This window comes from Schistocerca piceifrons, chromosome 1, assembly GCF_021461385.2.
Source record: "Schistocerca piceifrons isolate TAMUIC-IGC-003096 chromosome 1, iqSchPice1.1, whole genome shotgun sequence".
Taxonomy (NCBI): domain Eukaryota; kingdom Metazoa; phylum Arthropoda; class Insecta; order Orthoptera; family Acrididae; genus Schistocerca; species Schistocerca piceifrons.
In genome coordinates this window covers 992,523,740-992,544,775 of record NC_060138.1, presented here as the reverse complement: position 1 = coordinate 992,544,775, position 21,036 = coordinate 992,523,740, and the positions used below count along the sequence as shown (strand labels likewise).

Here is a 21,036-nt window from a genome sequence, read left to right as displayed (position 1 = left end):
ACAGGTTTCAGCATGCTGTTCTTGAATTTACACCATAAGAGTCTTATTACATGCTACTGCTCTCTAAAAACTTTCTCTCGGCTAGTGGAGTTACCACAGAATGTGATACCGTATGACATAATAGAGTAAAAGTAAAGTAAGTATGGCAGTTTCTTTTTAAATTTTATATCTTCATTGTCAAACATTTCAAGAAAACCTGATGGACTTGAGCAGTCAGGTTTGAAAATGACGGATGTGGTGAGATTTATGGCAGAGTATGAGAGGTGAATTGGAGAAGGGAAGGGGACAAAAAGTTAACATGAGATTTGGTCTCATATTACAAAATTACAGAAAAGTAAAGGAGAGTTATAAAAGGGCAATGCTTAATGCCAGGACAAATGTATATGATCTGGATTCAGTTCATATTTTCGGTTTCTAGTACCTGTTTTAAACAAAGAAATCAGATGACATGACTATTCATGCCAGGTAGATTTGTTAAGCAGTTGCATTGGGAACTATGATCGCAGTCAACATCACCAACTCTATTACCTGACAGGATAAACATTCAGTTTTTGCTTTTTCTATCAGTCTTAGTGTGCTTCGGTGCATCTCCCATTACACAAAGGCTACTTCCATGCTGAAACAGAGACTACAAAAGATTCTGTTTACGTCATAGTCAGAATCAAAAGAGCAACTTAGAAAGCTCCTTTTCTGCAAATCAAGTGTTACGTGAAGTGTAGAAGGTTACGGTAGGCCTACTAGAAAAAATATTTCTTAGCTTGATAATGTTTAAACTGCAGTATAATTAACTGAAATTAATGAGGCAAAATTCATCCCACTCATTTCTCACTAGAAAGTATCTCATTATTTTTTGAGTGTTTTTAACAACACTCCGCTGGCCGCTTGACGGAAGAAACGATATTTCTCATGTGTGGTGCTACAACTGTAACAGGATGGTATGTTCAACATATGGATGTTGCCAGTTGATCGTATATTTTAATTCTGTTGAATCTGTGTCATTGTAGGGGCAGAAAGCAAAAAATAGCTGGATGTAGGGACCGGCTCTCTAGTAGACTTTAAAATTATTCTGCTTCCACCACATAACAACACTGATCTTCGAACTAGGCCTACCTTTGTTTTAAGGACTGCCAAGAAACGTTAGTATCAAATAGTAGAAACACAAACGGCTGTAATCATGTGTGTTTTAAGGTAGTGCATATATTTCTGTGTGTTTGTACACATTTCGTGTTTAACAGCTGTATCTGATACCGAAAATGATGTAGGACAAATCAAGTAAACATGTACTGTCCAAATGCTACTATTAATCGAACAGTGAAGCAAACGTTATGGTGACAAATGATAATTAAACAAAAGCAGAACTATGCACGAAGTTACTACTAATTTCGTGCAAAATACACTTTTGGAATAGCAATCAGCTAAAAATGAAACAGGGCGCGGGTGACTAGCAGTTGTGCAACCATCGAAGTATTTGGCCTTATATTAAACACGTAACACCATTTATCGTTCATGACACGCACTTCGAGAAAGGCCTCCCGGCTTTCGTCAGTGATATTTTATGATTATGAATCTTTACAGACTAGTTGACATATGCGTGACAAGGCAATTTGGTATCTTTGTCCTCAGGAATATCTTTGACTGAATATGTAAACATAACGCAGAGTGTCAAATATAGAATTAAATAATCAATGTAGCTGCTCTTAAAAAGAAACCAATACCTAAATTCATAACATTTTAATTTGTTTTCTATTTTTTATGAAATACAGTCCAATTATAAATAAACAAGTTTCCGTTTCTGTTTTGCACGTTACTCCACTGACTACGTAGTCATACTTGGGTTTATATACACGCGAGCGGAGATGGTGTTTACATTATCGTGGTGCTGCCCGGGTCGAGAGGAGCGAGCTACAGCCAACACTAAGCGAAATGTCGCGCGATCCCGCAACAGACCAACTGGTGAACTACAAGAAGGGCATTAAGGTTTGCAGATTTTATGTCATCTTGCATCCATTTGGAAATGAGATTAACTACTTTCGTGAAACCGTTGATTTTAGTTTGGGTCTGTAAAATATATTGATGCTTTTTTGTGTTATAGGACATCTACTAAAGTATAAGCTAATAACAGTAGCTCGTAAGGCATAGCAGTTATCATTGGTCCATAGAGTTTAAGTTTGGTGTGCTCGTATACGTAATAAATCTAGGAAGACTTGTGGCATTTCGCACCCGCTGCCTTTCCGGAAGTGCACAACTGCGTTTTGAATGTGTTTGGGTGGTCATTGCGATCAAGAGCACAATCATTTTCGGCTTCAGAACTGAATTCCGCATAAAAATTTATTTTGCGGAGCTACTTTACTAGCAATTTATCCTTTCTTTTTTCTGAACATCGGAGACACTGTGCTAATTTGTAGCAATTTTGTTATACGAATTACCTTTGTCTTCTGCGTCAACTTTTTTATTTATTTATTTTTATTGAAAACAGCTTCTGACAATGGCATTGGCGCAGAGAATTTATTTCCTAATTTTAATTGTATCCTATAAAAGTAAATCTGAAACTGTGTTGGCAATGAATGAACTCTACAGCAGACAGAGACGCTAAAGCATCTGGACTACTGCGTCTACCCCGTTCTTGTCGAGTCGGAGTTTATCGTAATATGAAATAAAATTCTGTTGCACAAACATATGATTTAACACTTCTACTTTTCTAATTTTCGTAGACGTAATAATGTTCTAGTGTTGTCCTCAGTAAAGTTATGTATACGGCTCTAAGCACTATAGGACTTAACATCTGAGGTCATCAGTTCCCTACTCTTAGAACTACTTAAACCTAATTAACCTAAGGACATCACACACACCCATGCCTGAGGCAGCATTCGAACCTGCGACCTTAGCAGCAGCGCGGTTCCGGACTGAAGCGCCTAGAACCGCTCGGTCACAACAGCCGGCTTAGTAAAGTCTTGATGAATTTTCAGCCTAGGGCAAAGAATGAGAGTTAACTCAAAACTCAGAGAAATGTAAAGCTGGGACGTCATTAAAAGTAAAATGTACATGACATTTATAGACAAAGCTGTAGCTGGGGGGAGACATGCTGTACAAATTCCCGCGAATAACATGTTGATAAATTACAGTGGTACTGTGGATAGATTTCTACCAAGAATAAAGGAAGTAGCCAACTTCGGTTCATTGGTAGGATACGGCGAAGGTTATTTAAACCGTTCTTATGTGTTTCATTTCAACTCGAGTACTTGCAGCCCATCAAGTTACACTCAAAGCGAATGTCAAGCGTTACAATATGTCAGCGGTATACATAATTTCACTCTGAAGAGTGTCGCAGTTATGGTGCAGTGTCAGAGCTGACACCTCAATAGGAAGACTGGAATATCTGGTGGAAAATTTACGTAGAAATTTTGAAGTACTACATGCGCCAGCCTTGCTAGTTTATAGTGAAACAGAGGAAAAGGTGAAAAGAGGAAATGAAAACTTCATATTTTGATTGCACCAGTTTTGAGTCGTTAGTAGCACTAAACAATTATTGTGCCCGAAGGGAAATTAGTTTAATGTCGTGGTCGTTAGGGTAGGACGACGAAGGGAATCTCACCACCAGCGTTAAACAACATTCGAACGCTACCCGAGATCTACTTCTTTGATCTTCGCAAGGCCCACGTGCGTTTTATGGACTATCGCCCCTGCTGCTGGCTTGACGAGCTATATAAATGTCTTATTTTTCTGCGTTTCATACAGAATTATAGCGCTCCAAAAGTGGAAATCTACTTCAGTAAAATATTTAACTCTTTTTCCTTAAATTCAAAAACATATCTGCCACTCAGTGTTCTTCCATAATGGCATTAAATATGACTGGAAGTGCTTTTATTCTCATATGGGACGTTCCCTCCACTCTTTGGGAGACATTATGAAGTCGAGCCATTTCTCGGTGACGTTTCCTCTACGCACAAAAAGACATCTTGTAAAGGAAACGCCTGTGAATTAAATTTAAAAAGAAAATAACTTGATAAATTGAACTCTTCCTCAGAGTGGAAATGTAGAGCTTAAGTTAGCTAAGTCTCATGATTTAATTAGTGAATATTTAAAGGCGATACAGCATATTTGTCTTCTCGTCGTGATCGCTGAATTAAATGTAACAGATACAGAACTTTTATCAGTAATAAAGAGCAAAATCTTGCTTTATCATATTAAAGTCGTTTCAATACATTATTCCCATAAGCGCAGTAGTTGAAAGCTTGTATATAGTGATCTGTGCTGCAGTGTAGACACTTTGATTTGGCACTGCAATTACAAAACGCGCGCGACTTTTGAATTTCGTCAGCTGTGAAGATATCGGCTTAGTCGTTCTGAAGGGCTATTGTTACCAAAAGGGAGATTTCCTCCTTTTCCTGTACGCAGACCCTCCTGCCGACAGCAACGGGAAAGCAGAAGTGTCGGAAGGTAAGTTGGATGTTAACATCTATTTAAGAGGTAAATAACTACGGTTAAATTGACAATTTTACTTAAGTTGCTGAAGTCTCACGTAACTGGGTTCACTCATGCCAGCACGGTAAATGACTGATTGTACGCCTCGCAGAAATATCAGAAAAGCTTGTGTTCTAAATCAGAGGGCGTACTATTTTTTTTTTTAACTGATATCACATTGGATTTTCCTAAGAGCAGATTCAGAATACTTTAAAGTCAAGAAAAATACGCCGAACACGCTAATCCATGTAGCAATTATCTATAGTTCAAAGGTTCCCCGGAGTGCCTGGAAGGACAAACAATTACGTAACGTCTGATCGTTCTCTTAGGAGAGTTGGTAAATTGGAAAATTACGAAAATGTTTCTCTTCACAAATGAGATGTAAAGTCATCAGCTTCCTAAGTAATGCATGAAAAGTTAGCGTTTTTTAAATCCATACTAGAATTGTTATTTATCTGTTCTATATCATGGTGCCATGATTTTCTGTGAATAAACCTCTATGTAATTTTAATGGAATAAAATAAATTATCGTTTAATAAAAGTCCAGATCAGTGGAAAACTTATTTAAAACATTTCTGTATGTATGCCATCCATTAGGAGACCACGGTTAGTAAGAAAAGATAAGGGTATGAAACGTAGTTGTGTGAAAATGTGATGGACGCGGCAACGTATGCTTTAGAGTGCATGACTGAGTGGCTTTACTATTGACGATGCTGAGAACAGATGTACTTAATAACCTATAATATAGGAATTTTGCCAACGGTAGACAAAACCAAAGTGATAAAATTATAAATACCTGCTCTGTACAATTCCCTCGATAATTATTTTTTTATGAAAGGCAGGGAACGTTGTTACTGCATGGACAATGTAATGTACCTTGGCAGAAAAACATTTTGCTAATAAATGGTGAGAATAAACCGTAGTAGTGCGGTACCTATTTTACGATAAAATATAACTATTGTTGATACACTTGTTTTTATAATATAGTTCCACAGCCATAGGCTCTGATCATGTGTGTGAATGATGTATGTGAAGGGCGTCAAACATTTTTTCGTATGAAGCTGCAGCGTTCATACGTACTGGGCGTGTGGCCTTGAGATTTTAATCGAAAGCATCCCTATAACTCCCGTGAAAAAATGTCCCGCAATCTTATAGTTATTGAAATCCTTAACACTGCCACGACTTTGACGTTGACCACGGCGCTAGAATCGTATAGAAGTCGATAAAGCCTCCGCGCAAGCGTAAAATACCTATGAACTTACAGTGAAATCGATAGAAGAAATAGGACATTGATCTCGCAAAACGTCCAGTGAAAGTGGAGAACCGGCACAAGCACAACTTCATGCCTTCGTACGGACCGTGAGATAAGAACACGCTCCTTCACATACCGTACAGCAATTTACGGTGAATAAACATAGGTGTATTACACATCTTGTGTAAAAGAGTGCTCGTTCATAACGTATACATGGTTGATAGGCTCACTGCTCGTACTCGATACACTACAGTGAGGAACGACAAGAAGACTTTCAATATTCTTATAAACCGCCGCACTAAAACTATCACAAAGACAGTCCCTCCCCTGGAAACTTAAGCAATTATCACTGTGGTTCTTGGTTTAGACCTACATTCGGTCATTTGGAAATAATTTACATCATTGTACTGAGAAGACGCCCTGCTTAGAACAGATATTGCCAACAGCATGACAACAGAACATGTACGGACAACACTCGACGATATGTGAATAAAAATGCTTCGGGTTTTTCGACAGTTTTGATCTAGTTTCCAATTCATTGCGATGTTAGATAACTTGGACTTATTATTATTATTATTATTATTATTATTATTATTATTATTATTATTATTATTATTAGGACTGCAACCTTTGCAGCAGGCTTGATACACTAACTATACCCTTTTTACCTGACCTGTTGAAAACCCTGATTTTTGTATGGCATTAATTTGTTCTACAGCATTCATCTTGGATGGTACGAGTGGTCTGTAAGTATGGACCACTGTGAACGTGGCAAGAAACATTGCAGATATGTCTGAGCTGCGAACGTTGCTGCTATTTGAAGACGTGACGTAGTGTTGAGTGCACACTATCCCAATAGCTCTTAATGATAAAGCACACACGCAGCTCTCCAACTTAAACAGAAAACATTCCATACATCAGGTCATGGAAAAGGGAGAGCAGTTTAAGAGTGCACCGAGGAGAACGTCATGTAACATATTGGCGGTACAAATAGATTTTTGGCGTGAAACTATTTATCTACCACCATCACCACCGCTCTTATAATTAAGAAAATTAACTGTATTCTTCTGGCGATCAAAAATTTTGTAGGTTACAATGACACGTAGACGATATTTAAAAGGTAATACTCTCTTCTCTACAATATAAATACAGGGTGACGCAGAAAAGGCAGCCTTTTAAATATTTAATAAAAATAGAAAAAAAAACAACAAAACATTTTGTTGATGGCTATTGAGCCACTACAGCTTGTCTTTTGAAAGACAGTAATCAAAATTATCAATGTTTGAAAATTACATCCTGTACCTGCCGAACTCCTGTACGTACGCATTCTTACAAACTGCTGTTTAGGTTCCCCACCGTGCAGCAACATCTCAGCTGGGATGCCACGAATTTCGTATTTAATTCTTTCAGTTCTTAGGCGAGTCGTGCAGTAACAATAATTCTGGTTGTTTACGTAACCTGCGAGATGAAAATGGGCATCATCTAACATCCACAGCTTGTCCAGAAATCCACTGTCCTCATTTGGTTGTCATTATTAGCCGACAGAATTCTGCTCACAGCTGGCAATCGTTCTGCTTCATGCACTATCTGTAGCTTGTACGGATGAAACTTTAAATCAAAATGGAGAATTCGGCGAATACTCTGTCGGGAATCAGTGCCCGCAGAGGATTGCTTACAATATGAACTCCGTGGGGTTCGTAAGACTGAAACACATACGTCTTCCGTATTCTGTGGAATACGAGCATTTCTCGGTCGTTTTAAAAATTTTAAAGTTTTTGGCGCGTTTTGAGTGAACACGACCATGACGATCAAATTTGAAAAAAGCTCGGAACTCCCTCTGCAGTTTCCTAACTGTCATTGTTTTTGCAAAACAGTTTTGTGGTATAAAAAAACTGAGTTTCACTGTTCCATGATTACTATATGACGAGATTGTTACAGCTCAGTGCTCCTGCTCCCCAGTGCCGCCCACTGTATATGGCTGCTCTGTGTCAAACTGTATAATGACCATCGATAATACGACGACGCTGGACCTACCGGGAAAAACTGACACCAGTTTCGAGCGCTGTTGGTCTCCCGTTTGTGTGTATGGCTTTTCACTTTCGAATCTAGAAGTATATGATGTTAGCTACCCGTATGAAGATCAGCCTGATAATTTCTGTTGTAGGGAAAAACGTTTAGATGGCGTATTTTTGCACTATTTTAGGTAAAAGTAAGCACTAACGTTAAAAATAAAAATACTATGAACAAAGTCACACAACATGAAACCTTTAATACTTGTGGGTAATCGACGTTTTAAAAAAAAGTCATATTGCTAGCTTTTCTTCCTAATGGATTGTAAATAGTATATAAAAGAAAGGATGAGTATGATACTATAAAATTACTTATCATCATCATCTTGGACAGTTTCCAGCCACTGGCTGGGTCTATCGGGAACACAAGCCTCTCCATCGTGTTCTGTCTTTCCACCATTCCCCCTCTTCCACCTTCGTCCAGTTCTCTCCTCTCCTCTTCTCGTCACACATTCCTTCACTCCCTTCACCCATCTATCTCTTGGTCTTTCTCTGGGCCTCTTCCCCTCCAGTTGCAGATCAAACATCCTCTTTGGAATTCTTCCCTCATCCATTCTCTTCATGTGTCCATACCACTGCAGTCTTGATTTTTCTATCCTGTCCTGTACTGGTTCCTCCTTTAGTCTTTCCCTCATATACACATTTCGCAATCTGTCTCGTCTTGTTACACTCAACCTGCTCCTCTGGAACTTCATTTCACTAGCCTGTATTCTACTTTTGTCGCTTTTGTGCATTACCCATGTCTCACTTCCGTATGCCAATATGGGGACAAAGTAGGTTCGGTATATAATTCCCTTGGATTTCTGTGGCACCTCCTTGCTCCAAATAAGCCACCTAATGCATTTGTAGAACTGCCCTGCTTTTCTGCACCTTTCATTTATTTCCATTGCGTTTCCCCCCTTACTTTCAATCATGCTTCCCAGGTACTTGAAGTTCTCTACCACTTGTAGTTTTTCCCCTCCACAAGTTATATCCACATTTGGCCTATTCTTCTTCCTTGTTGTGACAATTATTTCACTTTTCTTTGCAGAGAAATGCATTCCATATTGTGCTGCCGTTGCCTCCCATACATCTAACTGCTCTTGCACCTCCTTCTCGCAATTTCCCCATAACATCAGGTCATCGGCAAAAAGCACTGCTTTCATTTTATGATCTCCAATTGCATCTGATACTTGCTGTAGGATTTCATCCATAACAATAATAAACAATAAAGGCGAAAGTGCACTTCCCTGTCGCAGCCCATTTTCCAGCTTGAACCATGCAGTACGTTCCCTCCCCACTTTCACACAACTCTCACTTCCCTCATACATTTTTCTGACTTTTCGTGTTATCTCTTCATCTATCCCTTTTGCGTTTAGCACATCCCAGAGCTTGTCCCTACAGATACTGCCATACGCCTTCTCAATATCCAAAAAGGCCATGATTAAGTCCTTCCCGTACTCATAGTGCCTTTCCTGCAGTTGCCTTACCGCAAATATGAGGTCCGTTGTTGATCTTCCCGGTCTGAAACTATACTGCTCCTCTTGCAGTCTACTTTCAATACTGCTTCTTATTCTCTTCTCCAGGATCGTTTCATAGATTTTTCCACAGTGGCATAGCAGGGTGATTCCTTTGTAGTTCTCACATCTCCTTTTATCCCCTTTCTTGAAGATCGGGACTATAATTCCTTTCTTCCAATCCTCAGGAATTCTGTTCTCCTTCCACACCACCCTCAGCACTCTGAATAGCCACTGGGTTCCTACTACTCCTGCTGCTCGTATCATATCCACTGTTACTTCGTCCCAACCTGGTGCCTTGCCCCCTTTCATCCTCTTTATGGCTTCTTCCACTTCATTCCAAGTTAGATCATCAATTTCCCCACAATTATAATCGTCTACTGCCTTAGGCTCTCCATCGCTGTTAGTTACCCGCTTGGCGGCATTCAACAGATCTTCAAAGTACTCCTTCCAAATCTTTTTGAGCTCATGCATTTCCTCCACAACTCTTCCATTATTATCCATGACCCTCAGGCACTCGCTTCTGTCGTTCCTCTTATTTCTTACCATGGTGTAAAGTACTTTTTTGTTCCCTTCACTGTCCTCTTCTAACATTCTTGTCCATTTTTCCATCCACTTCTTCTTCTCCGCCCTTACTATGGTCTGTGCCGCTTTCTTGCTTTCCTTATATTTTACCCTAGCTTCCTCTGTTCGGGTCTGGAACCATTCTCTGAAGGCTTTGGTCTTTCGAAGTACTGCCTCTTTACATATGTTGTTCCACCATGGGTTTTCCTTACTTCTCCTCTTTGTACTAGTTCTTCTGCACACAGTCTCAGCTGCCTCAACTAGAGCCCTCTTAAAATCTCCCCATTCTTCTTCCACTGTTCTCTGATCTTCCTTTGGCAGCTTCTTCCTGATCAGTGTCTGGTACTGGGTCCTCCGTTCATCCTCTTTCAGCATCCATGTCTTCAACCTTTTCTCCTGTATATCTGTTGCCCTCCTATCTTTTTTCTCTCTCACGGTGGCTACCAACAGCCGATGGTCACTGTCTAAGGCCTCAGATGGAATGACCTTAACATCTGTGAGGCTGATCATAATCTGCCCATCCACTAGTACATAGTCTACTACTGAAGTTTGGGACCAGTCTCCACTGTACCAAGTTATTTTGTGGCTACTTCTCTTCTTGTACCAGGAATTTGCGATCGCCAGCCCATTCCTCTTGCAGAATTCCAGCAACAATTTTCCTTCTCTATTTCGGTTCCCCCAGCCCTCTGGTCCCATTATCTCCTCGAATCCTTTCCTGTCTGTGCCAACATGTGCATTGAGGTCCCCCTATTATAATCTGATTACCTCCATTTAGCTGCTTTTGCATGTCATCTTCAAATTCCTCCTTCTCCTTTTTTGTACACCCCACCTGTGGGGCATATGCTTGGATGATTTCAATGCTTTTTCCTTTCACTCGTACTCTGGCTTTTATCATTCGATCATTGATACCTTCCACCTCCTCCTGCAGACCCTCTCTGACCACTATTGCCACTCCATTTCCTCCCCTCTCATTCCCTATCCAGTACAGTTTACATCCTTTACTTAGTGGTTTTTCACCAACTCCTCTCCACCTAGTCTCAGCAAGTCCCAAGATTTCCAATTTCCTCCTTTCCATCATTTCTACAATATCTTCTAACTTCCCAGTTAGTCCTTACGTTTAAGGTGCCCAGTCGTAGACCATCTCGTAATCCTTTTCCATTGCTTGGTCAGTTTCCTTTAAATCCGTTCCGTGATCCGAGGCATGTTCCCTTTTTAAAAGCAGTTGATTTATCCACTACTGGCTTGCTAGGCCTATCGCAGCTTCACCAGAGCCCCGTTAGCCGTCACGTTTCAGGGTTCTCATAGGGCCTTCCCAGCTACCGTAGCGGTCCTTGGGCACACGAAGTCCCCGCTGTACATCGCCCCTATAGGCAGTCCCCTACTTTGTGCCGTTGCCCATCTCCCACGACTTGGACGAGGGGTTGGACTTATGGACTTCTATAATAAAAGAAATGCCTTTATGTTTAAACACGCCATCAAAATCCCTGAAAAAATACCACGAATTCTGTTGATGGGAATCGTGGTCCCTCTAAATTGTAACGATGTGAAGTATTATTGCTCGTAGAATATACTTGATTCATACGTATTAAAGACTGAACTGAACAGTTACGACTGAGTGTTCCCACCATAATATAGATTTTCAGTTTGACAGCTTCAACTACGTTCCTCATTAGCGCGATGCTGAATACTGGTGTATCGTAAACAAATTTGACCGTAGGACATAAGTTGCCAAAGATGATTTACATCTGAAAATACCTTCGTATTTGCAAACATTTCAAAACGCAGGATAAGTGATACTTTCATTACAGTGTAATCTCCTGCCATTTATGGTCATTATTGTTCCTATGAATCTAGGATGGATCTGTTTCACGTTGTATCTAGCAAATAAAGTTATTATGGCGGTGTTTTAAGACCCCCAAACTGCCTAGAGAAACACTGAGGAAGGCGAATAACTTGATCGAATGGGTGAGAGTATTGTAGTTTTTCAATAAATCACGCTGATTCCTTACTACTTTAGGCACAGACAAGTGGATACCGGTGTGATCTTCTAGCGTGTTTTTTTTTCTTCTTTTTAAGATGTCACCAGAACTGTGCGTTATCACGTACTGATTATGCTCACTTTGATTTTAACGCGACTGATGACTTTCTTCGCGACAGAGGCCAAAAGGGCAGTCGCTGTCATAAGCAAGGATAGGCGGTCGCCTTGATTACAATTCTCGATGTCACCAGAGTTGTTGCGCACATAGGTTATGCAACTGTGACCCTCTTTATCACTTAACGTGACCTAAATGTTAAAGATTCAAAATATTTTTTGCACATTCCCAGCTTTTACCGCGTCATTACGTAAGACGTTAAGCGTCGCTGCCAGTCTTAGTCTCTTGAAACTGCCCTAAAATTAATAGGACTATAGTTAATTTACAAATTCATATTAAAACAGCTCTCCAAAAACAAATCTGGGTGGAAAAACTGAGACTGGTAGAGGAACGACTTGCAACAGGTCTGCTTTAAGCAAAATGATGCACATGTAGTGTTCTGTTCGAGACAGTTCAGAGAATTTCAAGTTTACAAGGAGACAACACGACGGTCGGATTTTTTAATTTATATTTTTCGTACGTGAAGTTCAGTACGCAAGTATCAATTTTGCAAAGCAGTTTGATGGAGCCCGCAAAAATTCTCTAGAAAAATCGACTTTGAAATTTTCCGACACACCGGCTACAATAGTGTCCATTAATATATGCTGTGCTTCAGCTACCAGTCTTTCCCCAATGGGAACCTCACGTACACATTTGTGGATGTTCATTCTTTTTCGCCATGCACGAGAGCTGCTACCTGTTGGGCATCACTATAATGATGTCAAGTGAATGCAGCTTGTGACCATTGAATACGCAGAGGTAGTCAGTTAGTTGTTTCCCACTGTATGATTTAATATTGTTACTTAGCGTGGCAATTACTGAAGGTTAAGTTTACTTATTACAAAAATGGTTCAAATGGCTCTAAGCACTATGGGACTTAACTTCTGAGGTCATCAGTCCCCTAGACTTCGAAACTACTTAAACCTAACTTAAGGACGTCACACACATCCATGCCCGAGGCAGGATTCGAACCTGCGACCGTAGCAGCAGCGCGGTCCCGGACTGAAGTGCCTAGAACCGCTCGGCCACAACAGCCGGCACTTATAACAACATCGAATATTTAAAAATAGTTTCTTCCAATAGATGGAAGCCAAGTGTACGAAGTATGTTTTGGGAAGGGGTTCTTATGTTTGAATAAATCTGTCATATGAAATTATTAAAAAATCACCTTAGAGCATAACGAAAGTGTTTCTCCAGAAGAAGGTCTGAAAGGATTAATATACTAAAGTAAGGTCGATTTTTCGACAAGCTGCGTTCTTCTGTGCAAGATGTGGAGGCGGCGGCTGCATACGATTCTTGGGGATTCAAACTAAAGCACGTGGTCTACAAACATTTCCACGAAGCGTAAAATACGTGAAGATGGAAAAAGTATGGGTAGCAATCGAGACTCGTATCGCAGAACCGTGTAGTTTTTTCGTCGCTCAGTTTGAATACTTAGGCATTTCATTATAATATGCTAATTAGCACATAGTCTGCCATTTTTTATGAAAAATGCACGTCGTCTTATTTCTAATTACACATCGCACACAAAATGCAGTTTTCATTGCAAATATGTCCTTAATTACCGATCTTTTATAAAAGTTGTTACTGGCGATTGTTTACATTTAAATTGTTTTTCCTCTTCATGTATGTTACACTTCACGGAAATGCTCGCAGCATATGCATCTTTGCTTAAAAATTTGCCGTGGTCGCGCTGACCACATTGCAGCTGAGCATTCTGCCACACAGCCATGCGCCCCATCGAAAAAAGTCCTTGCTCTGTTATATTAAAGACACTCGGAAAACTTCAAAGACGACTTTATCGAGAATTTTTGAGAACTGAAGAGAAATCTGACTGCCGTGTGGTATCCTTCAGATTGGCAAAAGTCTGACTAAAGTGTTCTCGGTGAGAAAACTTATTTGCTTTGACTACGCATAATGCAACATACTATGCCATCTTGCACTTGGGATCTACCTAAAAAATGTTTGAACCTAGCACATTTGTGAAATGTATGAAGTCATATTTTTTAGGGTAGTCGTTATTTATGAGTACAGTGATTTATAACTGTGATCCTATTTTCCATTGGATGGGTAAATGCAAATGAAATGATACAGATTTGAAGATTTCACAACGTGATTGAGAATAGAAGTTGTGAGAATCCAAGTCTTTATTATTGGGCCTGACGGAAAACAGACTACCGGTCGCTGCACACGAGGGTAACGAAAAGTGCTGTATTTGGGAGGTGGAAATTTCATTTATTATAATAGTGCTGGTTTATCTGAATAGCTACATGTAAAGTAAATGAGTTGATTCAAAGAGACGTGACCCTATGCAGCAGTGCATAATCGTGAACTGAATTTATTTGGAGAATGACTAGTATTATCTACAACTTATTGAATACGGTTGGTTCATTAGAATGCCGCAGTTCTTTGCCAGGTGTGGTCCTGTCGCTTTCTTTCGACCTCTGAATTGGTTCATATGAAACCACGAAAGCCGCAATATTGAATGTAGTACATTAAGTAGACTTTCGTGAGCCCGCGGAAACTCAAGACTGTTCCCGCCCGAAATGTTATACAACAATGATAGTTTTTTCCCAGTTGGAAGAACGAAGCGATGCTTTGAGCAGCAACAGTTGGTTCCGACACGATCCAAGAAATTCAGAAAGTAATGAACTCTATCATTTATGTAGAATTCAAATACGCCAAACGCAGGAACAAACAACGAAACACACACAAAATGGGACAACCAGCGACTCAAGATCTTCGCGACTTAGAAACCTCGAGATTATAAAACAAAGCAGCTTGGCAGAATTCGGAATGGAGAGTTGAAGACTAAAAAGATGAAATTTAGCTCTAGGAGTCACCTTTCGTACTCGCTAAACCTCAGTTCCTGCGACCTACACTTCTTCCCACACTCAAAATAGTCATAAGCGCATTATTGCTTTAGGTATGGAAGCTAGTCTGAATGTCTCAATCGACGAATCGAAACAATGGTATGCCATTAGTCTAAATAAAAATTTAATAATAAATGGTGAGTCCGTTGGAAGCTGAATGTATGGCCCTGCAGCTCAAGAAATGGTCGTTATGACCGTTTCATTTTATTGAAATGTAAGTTTGCTTTCGTGAACTGCGATTCACTGAAGTTATTAATCGTACGTTCTGTGAGTACACCATCGGGCGCCCCCATACCCACCCCCTTCTTTCCTCTCCTCCAAATCTCCCCCCCCCCCCCCCCCCCCCCCCCCGCCTCCCTCATCCGTCAATGGCACTGTTTAAACTTCAGCCTATTAAGCTCAATTACGTCGGAAAATGGAGGCTGCTGACGTGTCTTCCCTTGTTGCTTTCAATCCATTAGCTTAACGCTGGTAATTTTAATTAGTAGCTAACCATTGTGTAATTACTCCTTAGAATAATCTGGATAAAATTAGTAGTAAATGAAGCAGTTAAAGTTTGACGAGAGATTATGGCGTTGCACCTTTACCAGTACCAAGGCGATTTGCATTCGAATCCACGCCCAACTAAACGAACTCTGACTAGTTTTCTCAGTTTCATGGTGGAGTCTGGAGAAAATTAACTCTTCGTCATTATGACGCCACTATCGAATTAATATATTTTCTGTCTCTGTAAACCATCGGTATGTAGTATAAATCAATCAAAGGTCTCATTAATTTCCGCTCGTCACCGTTTCTGGCGTCCCCTAGATGTAGTACAAAATTGTTCATGATCGCATAGAAATACAGGGTGATTCCGCAATGAAGTTAAAACTTTTCAGGGATAATGGAGATTGATACATTTATCAATCTGAGATGAGGAACCTTAGTCCAGAAACGACAATCGAAAGTTACAATCAGAAATCTTCCCGATACTCTGACAGTGGAATACATGTACCGGTACTATTGTTGCTAAGATTGTAGGGTAGGTAACTTTCAGCTGTGGCAGTATGGACAAAAACTAGAAAAAAATTCTAGTGAAAGTGCGTATCGTACGAGCTGTTGGCAGTTTTTCATCTTAGATGCCGAGAAACAATCCCTTCTATTGAACAAGTGCCCAAAGCTCGTATGGTCTGCATTTCAGGGCACATATTTACTAGACTTTTTTTCTTGTTTTCGTTCATATCTATGACTCCTGAAAGTTGCCTACCCTACAGTCTTAGCAACAATAGTACCGGTACACGTATTCCAGTGTCAAAGGTATTCCGGACCAGGGTCTCTTACCTCAAATTGACAAGTGTACCCTTCTCAATCATCCCTGAAAGTTTGGAACATAAAATGAAATCGCTCTGTATATCGTATAGTTGTCTCGGACTGCTGTATACTTCTAGGCGATGGCGGAAGAGACTTGCTCTCACGAGCATGGGACTCGACCTTGTCTGACCGGTTTCACGTCACATTCTTCTGGCGGCATCTTGATCCACAGTCCTCGTCCGGCGCCTGTTATGCAATGTGTAGGCTGGTTAGAAAACAATGCACCAGGAGCAAAAGTTAAGAGGTGGATGTGTGCATTTCACAATGCATTCTAGTGTCTGTTTTCAAATGAGTGTTAGCCGTGCAGAGTGCTGTAATTAAAGGTAGTAAAGCAAAATTATAACTGCTGAAGTGCTTTAAAATGTTCTTTTACAGCGGAAAATGGAAAAGTACTGACCACTTAAATTCTCCCACCACTGGACAGAGGACCGAAAAAGATAGTAGTTTTAGTGGTGTTGGGAAATGTCTGGAAACTCTAAAATTAAACAAGGCCCCAGACGCCGATGGAATCTGTGTCACATTTTATACAGAGTCTACAGGTGAACTAATCTTCTCAGGTTACCGTAATATATCGCAGATCACGCGAACAAAAAAGAGTCAGGTTATAGGAAGAAAGCACAGGGCAGGCCCATCTACAAGAAGCGTAGCGGATGTAAATCAAAGAAATCCCGTCCAAAATTATTGCTATCCATATACAGGGTGTTCCAGGCGGAGAGGTCAGTTTTCAGAGATGTGACGGGAACGATCAGTCGAAGCCAAAATGACTAATAAAAATGGCTCTAAAATACATAGCTTAAGAGCTACGAACGTTTCTTCAGTAGAAGAGACTTGTTTCACAGTAGCGAAGATTGAGTGCTCATAGTTCTTAAGGTATACATTTTAGAGCCCAAGTTTACTATATTTCAGATTCGAATGTTAGTTCCCGTCGCATCTCTGAATACTGATCATTCCTGCTGAGACACCCTGCCTTGTAGAATCTCGCAACGTATTCTGAGCTCTAAGGTAAAGGCTTCCTCCTTGCCAACCAGCATGGGTTTCGAAAACATCGTGCTTTTCTCAAATGACGTCCAGGAACTCGTGGACCTAGGCAGTCAGATAAGTGCAATATTTCTTGACTTCCGAATAACATTTGACGCATTAGAACACCAACGCTTATTAATGAAGGGACTATCGCATGGCGTACAAAAAGACTTCGTAATTGGATTTGAATATTTATTTTAGGGAACACACAGTCTCTAATTGTGGATAAGAAGCCATCGACTGAAGTAGAAGTAACTTCAGCAGTGTCCCAGGGAAAAATCTTGTTGGTGCCTAATCTTAATCACCTGTCAAACAATGTTAATAGTAACCTAACACTTTTTTCATCCGATTTAGTTATCGATAATAAAGTAATGCATAAAAAACATTCAGCAGAAATATTCAGGCTGATGTTCACATTTTAAAGCTGTGCAGAGATTGGCGACTTGCTTTAAATTTTCAGACGTGTAAATCGCGCATTTCACAAAACGCGGAAAAGTAGCTTGCGTGACTACAACGTGAGTCACAATTCGAACCAATTAACTCCTACAAATAGCTGGCTGTATCATTTTGAGGAGATGTGAAGCAGAATGGTCACACTCTTTCAATCATAGGTAAAGCAGTTAGTAGTATTTGGTTCATTGGTAGGATATTGGCAATGGAGCTGGTCTGCAAAGGAGGCTGCTTACAACACACATGTCCCATATTAGAATATTGCCAATAACACAGGCAGCACGAATGATCATAGGTTTGTGTGACTCACACATCACGTAAATTCTGAAGAGGAAAAAACAAAAAAAACAAAAGATTGGCAATTACTTAAAGGTAAAAAAACTAATCAACTGGCGAAAGCTTATTACATAATTTTTCAAAAACCAATGTTAAGAAACCCTGGAAGATACTACGTATCGCTCACACAGGACAAAACAAAATTGTAAATGTCATATTAACAATAGATTGACGTAAACGCTTGCTGGTAATTTCTTTTACTGGACTAGTTTCGGGCATTGCTTACCATCGCAGGCACCTTACACTTAATGTGTTCCAGCATATGCCAGTGACGACATTTCGTAATAATAGCCGTGCAACAATACGATTATGATTTTTGTATGTATATTGATGCAATCAATATGAAATAGAACTGGAAGAAACCGTAATCTGTGGTACAATGTGAAGTACTCTTTGCAGTATGCTTCATTGATTTGCATCGTATGGGTGTAGCTGTAAATCAGTACTTTCTAGCCTTTTTGCTGTTTTCATAACATATGGAAGGAACTATGGAAAAGATTCCTCACCTTGTCGCGACTTGTTGAACGAGCTTCCTGGCCTTTAAAAGTATAATATAATCAGCTCGGAGATCTGTAAGAGCATCACAGCATTTTCTCAGGTAAGATCTTTTTGAATGCGATACCTCCTTCAATTTTGTAAACTGATTAAAATGTCAGTCTGCAATCAGTCCAGGTGCAAATCGGCTTTTCCACATGTGAAGAAGGCATTAAGGTTTAGTAAAAATGGCTTGACCAGGTGGAAAAATGAATTCAAACCGTTTAAAGAGTTGCATAACAAAGTGACACTCGTCTTGGAAGCCACGAGCTGAGAATAAAATGTCTCTTAACAATATTTCTGCTTGAGACGACAGACTATTGTTAACCAGGCTTCATCTGCTGAAAAAAAAGCTGTGTGCTTCTTGCTAGGAAGCACAAAGCACAAACTGAAACAGAAAAAGCAAAATATCCCAGATACCACATAACTTACAGAAGTTTTTATAAGAAAAATTAAATCGAAAAATTGTGGAATATCTAAAGGACTCAAACTTATCATATTTGTATCAGTTTCTGTCTGTCAAGTGTATAGCAGAAAAAATTTGGCACCTGCATCAAATAATGATGGTAGTTAGATTGTCAGATAATGCACAACTATTAGGCCATCAACTTAGAAGGTGTAGTTAGTTATTTCAATAGAGGCTTTTCGATCTAGATTACTTCCTCTCCCGTCTTGTCCACGTTCCGGTACGCTTAAGAATAAAAGTTAGACAGTGACCCTGTAACGTTTAAAACGAAATAGTAACTCTTAACTGAAATGGTACCTCTGTCTGGTCACCAGTTGTGAAACAAACGCTCTCTTGTCCGTAAATAGAGGAATTATTAGGAGAAGGGCTTAGAGACGAGTCGTGCTACGCCTAATGTAAAAGCGACCAGTGTAACCTTTCTGGCAGGCATAAGATTTACGTGATTAGCACTTCGGAATTTTTGGTTTTAATCAGATGGTGAATTGTCGTAACGGGTATATGATAGGATGTTGAGATGACTGTAGCCATATAATTCTCCCATATAGTAATACTGCGTTTAACAATCGTCAATTAAAAACAGCACAATTTGCACTTAAGCAGCACTGTACTCGCACGTTGTTACGCCACAATCCGACTCAGCACGCTAAGGCCTTTTGCGTCAAGGCTTATTTACTGTATGCATAATTAAGTATTTCCCTTGTGAGCGCTTTGTACATCAACCCTTTGTAGCTTAACTTGGTACAGTGTGCCAGTATGTACAGCTTAAAAACCTTGACTTCACACACACCTCTATTAGAAGAAAGACTTTTTTTCCAATTAGTTTTAGTACGTTGTTTCACCAGTGATATTTAATAAAAATGGCGATGGTGTCGAAAGGCAAAACGTAATCACGGGGAAGGCCACGCTTAGAAACTGCTGTAGTTGCAAAGTACTCGCATTATCGTCATTTTACGATTCGGGTATGTTCCATCCTTCTTGCTGTTCCGTATCGTCATTACCTCTACACCACTATTTTTCTACGCTGTTATTTACACTGCCTTTTTACTTACACTGTCTTTTTTTTCTCTGGCTGTTTTTTTGTGTCTACTGATTTGGCAGCGGTTCTTGTCCTCAGGCGCGTTATCAACTTTTAGCAGTTTAGAAATACATATAATTTCAAAACAATAGTAACCAATATTTAACCTCCATCATCTAGCATTTGACGTCATTTGCACGCTACGTATCAGCTTCTCGTTGTAAAAAAAATAATTAGAAAGGGTTTGGGTGTTCTGTCACGTTTTTATAAGTTCTGGTGTAACAACTGTTAAAAAAATCTGTTCTTTCGTCACAGCTCAATGGATAAGATTATCTGAATTTTTTATTACTTGAATGATTGTTAACCAACAGCAACGCCACAAACAGACATATATATCTTTTTCCTTTCTGTAATTAGTGTAATTTGAATATATTTAAACTGGTTAATTTTTATTTGGTCTGCCTCCGTAGCTGATGGGTCAGTGTACATGGCTGCCATGCGCAGGACCCGGGTTCGAATCCCGGTACTACCAAGGTTCTCTCAATGGTGGGAGGAGTGGCCTGGGATGCACTCAGCCTCGTGATGCCAATTAAGGAGCTACTCGATTGTGAGGTAGCGGCTCCAGGTCGCGCCATCGACAATGGCCGAGAGAACTGTGTACCGCGTGCGGATGACGCCACGTGGCAGATAATGACACGGTGGCCGGCCGAAATCGCGTGGTCCTCAGAGCATGATCGTGGGGTTTCGTTTTATCATTTGGAGATAGTGAGTGGAATTGTGTGTGCTAGAAAATGGAGAGCCAAATGGGGGAAGTCAGAACATATCCGACATATTCTACTGTTGGAATTCAGTAGAGCGGAGGCAGAAGCGGAGCTAGCCAGAAAATTTGAACTCTGTACGGGGATGATGCCACTGGACAGAGCACGAGAAGAAAATGATTTTCTTGTTCTAAGGACATTGTTTTGACGTTAGTGACTCTCCATGTTCAGGAACACCGTTAGGATGGCGTTTGAAGAAG

The 21,036-nt window shown here is 40.1% G+C and overlaps 1 protein-coding gene across 1 annotated transcript in view; it reads left to right on the top strand.

Annotated features, from left to right (window-relative positions):
* Nucleotides 1-1,857: 1,857 nt before the first annotated feature.
* The window catches only part of LOC124779277 (catalase), a 69,071-nt gene continuing 49,892 nt past the window's right edge, over nucleotides 1,858-21,036 (top strand). The window contains exon 1 of the mRNA XM_047253704.1: nucleotides 1,858-1,977. Coding sequence (XP_047109660.1) covers nucleotides 1,924-1,977 — 54 coding nt within the window. The 5' untranslated portion in view covers nucleotides 1,858-1,923. The remainder of the gene's footprint in view (nucleotides 1,978-21,036) is intronic.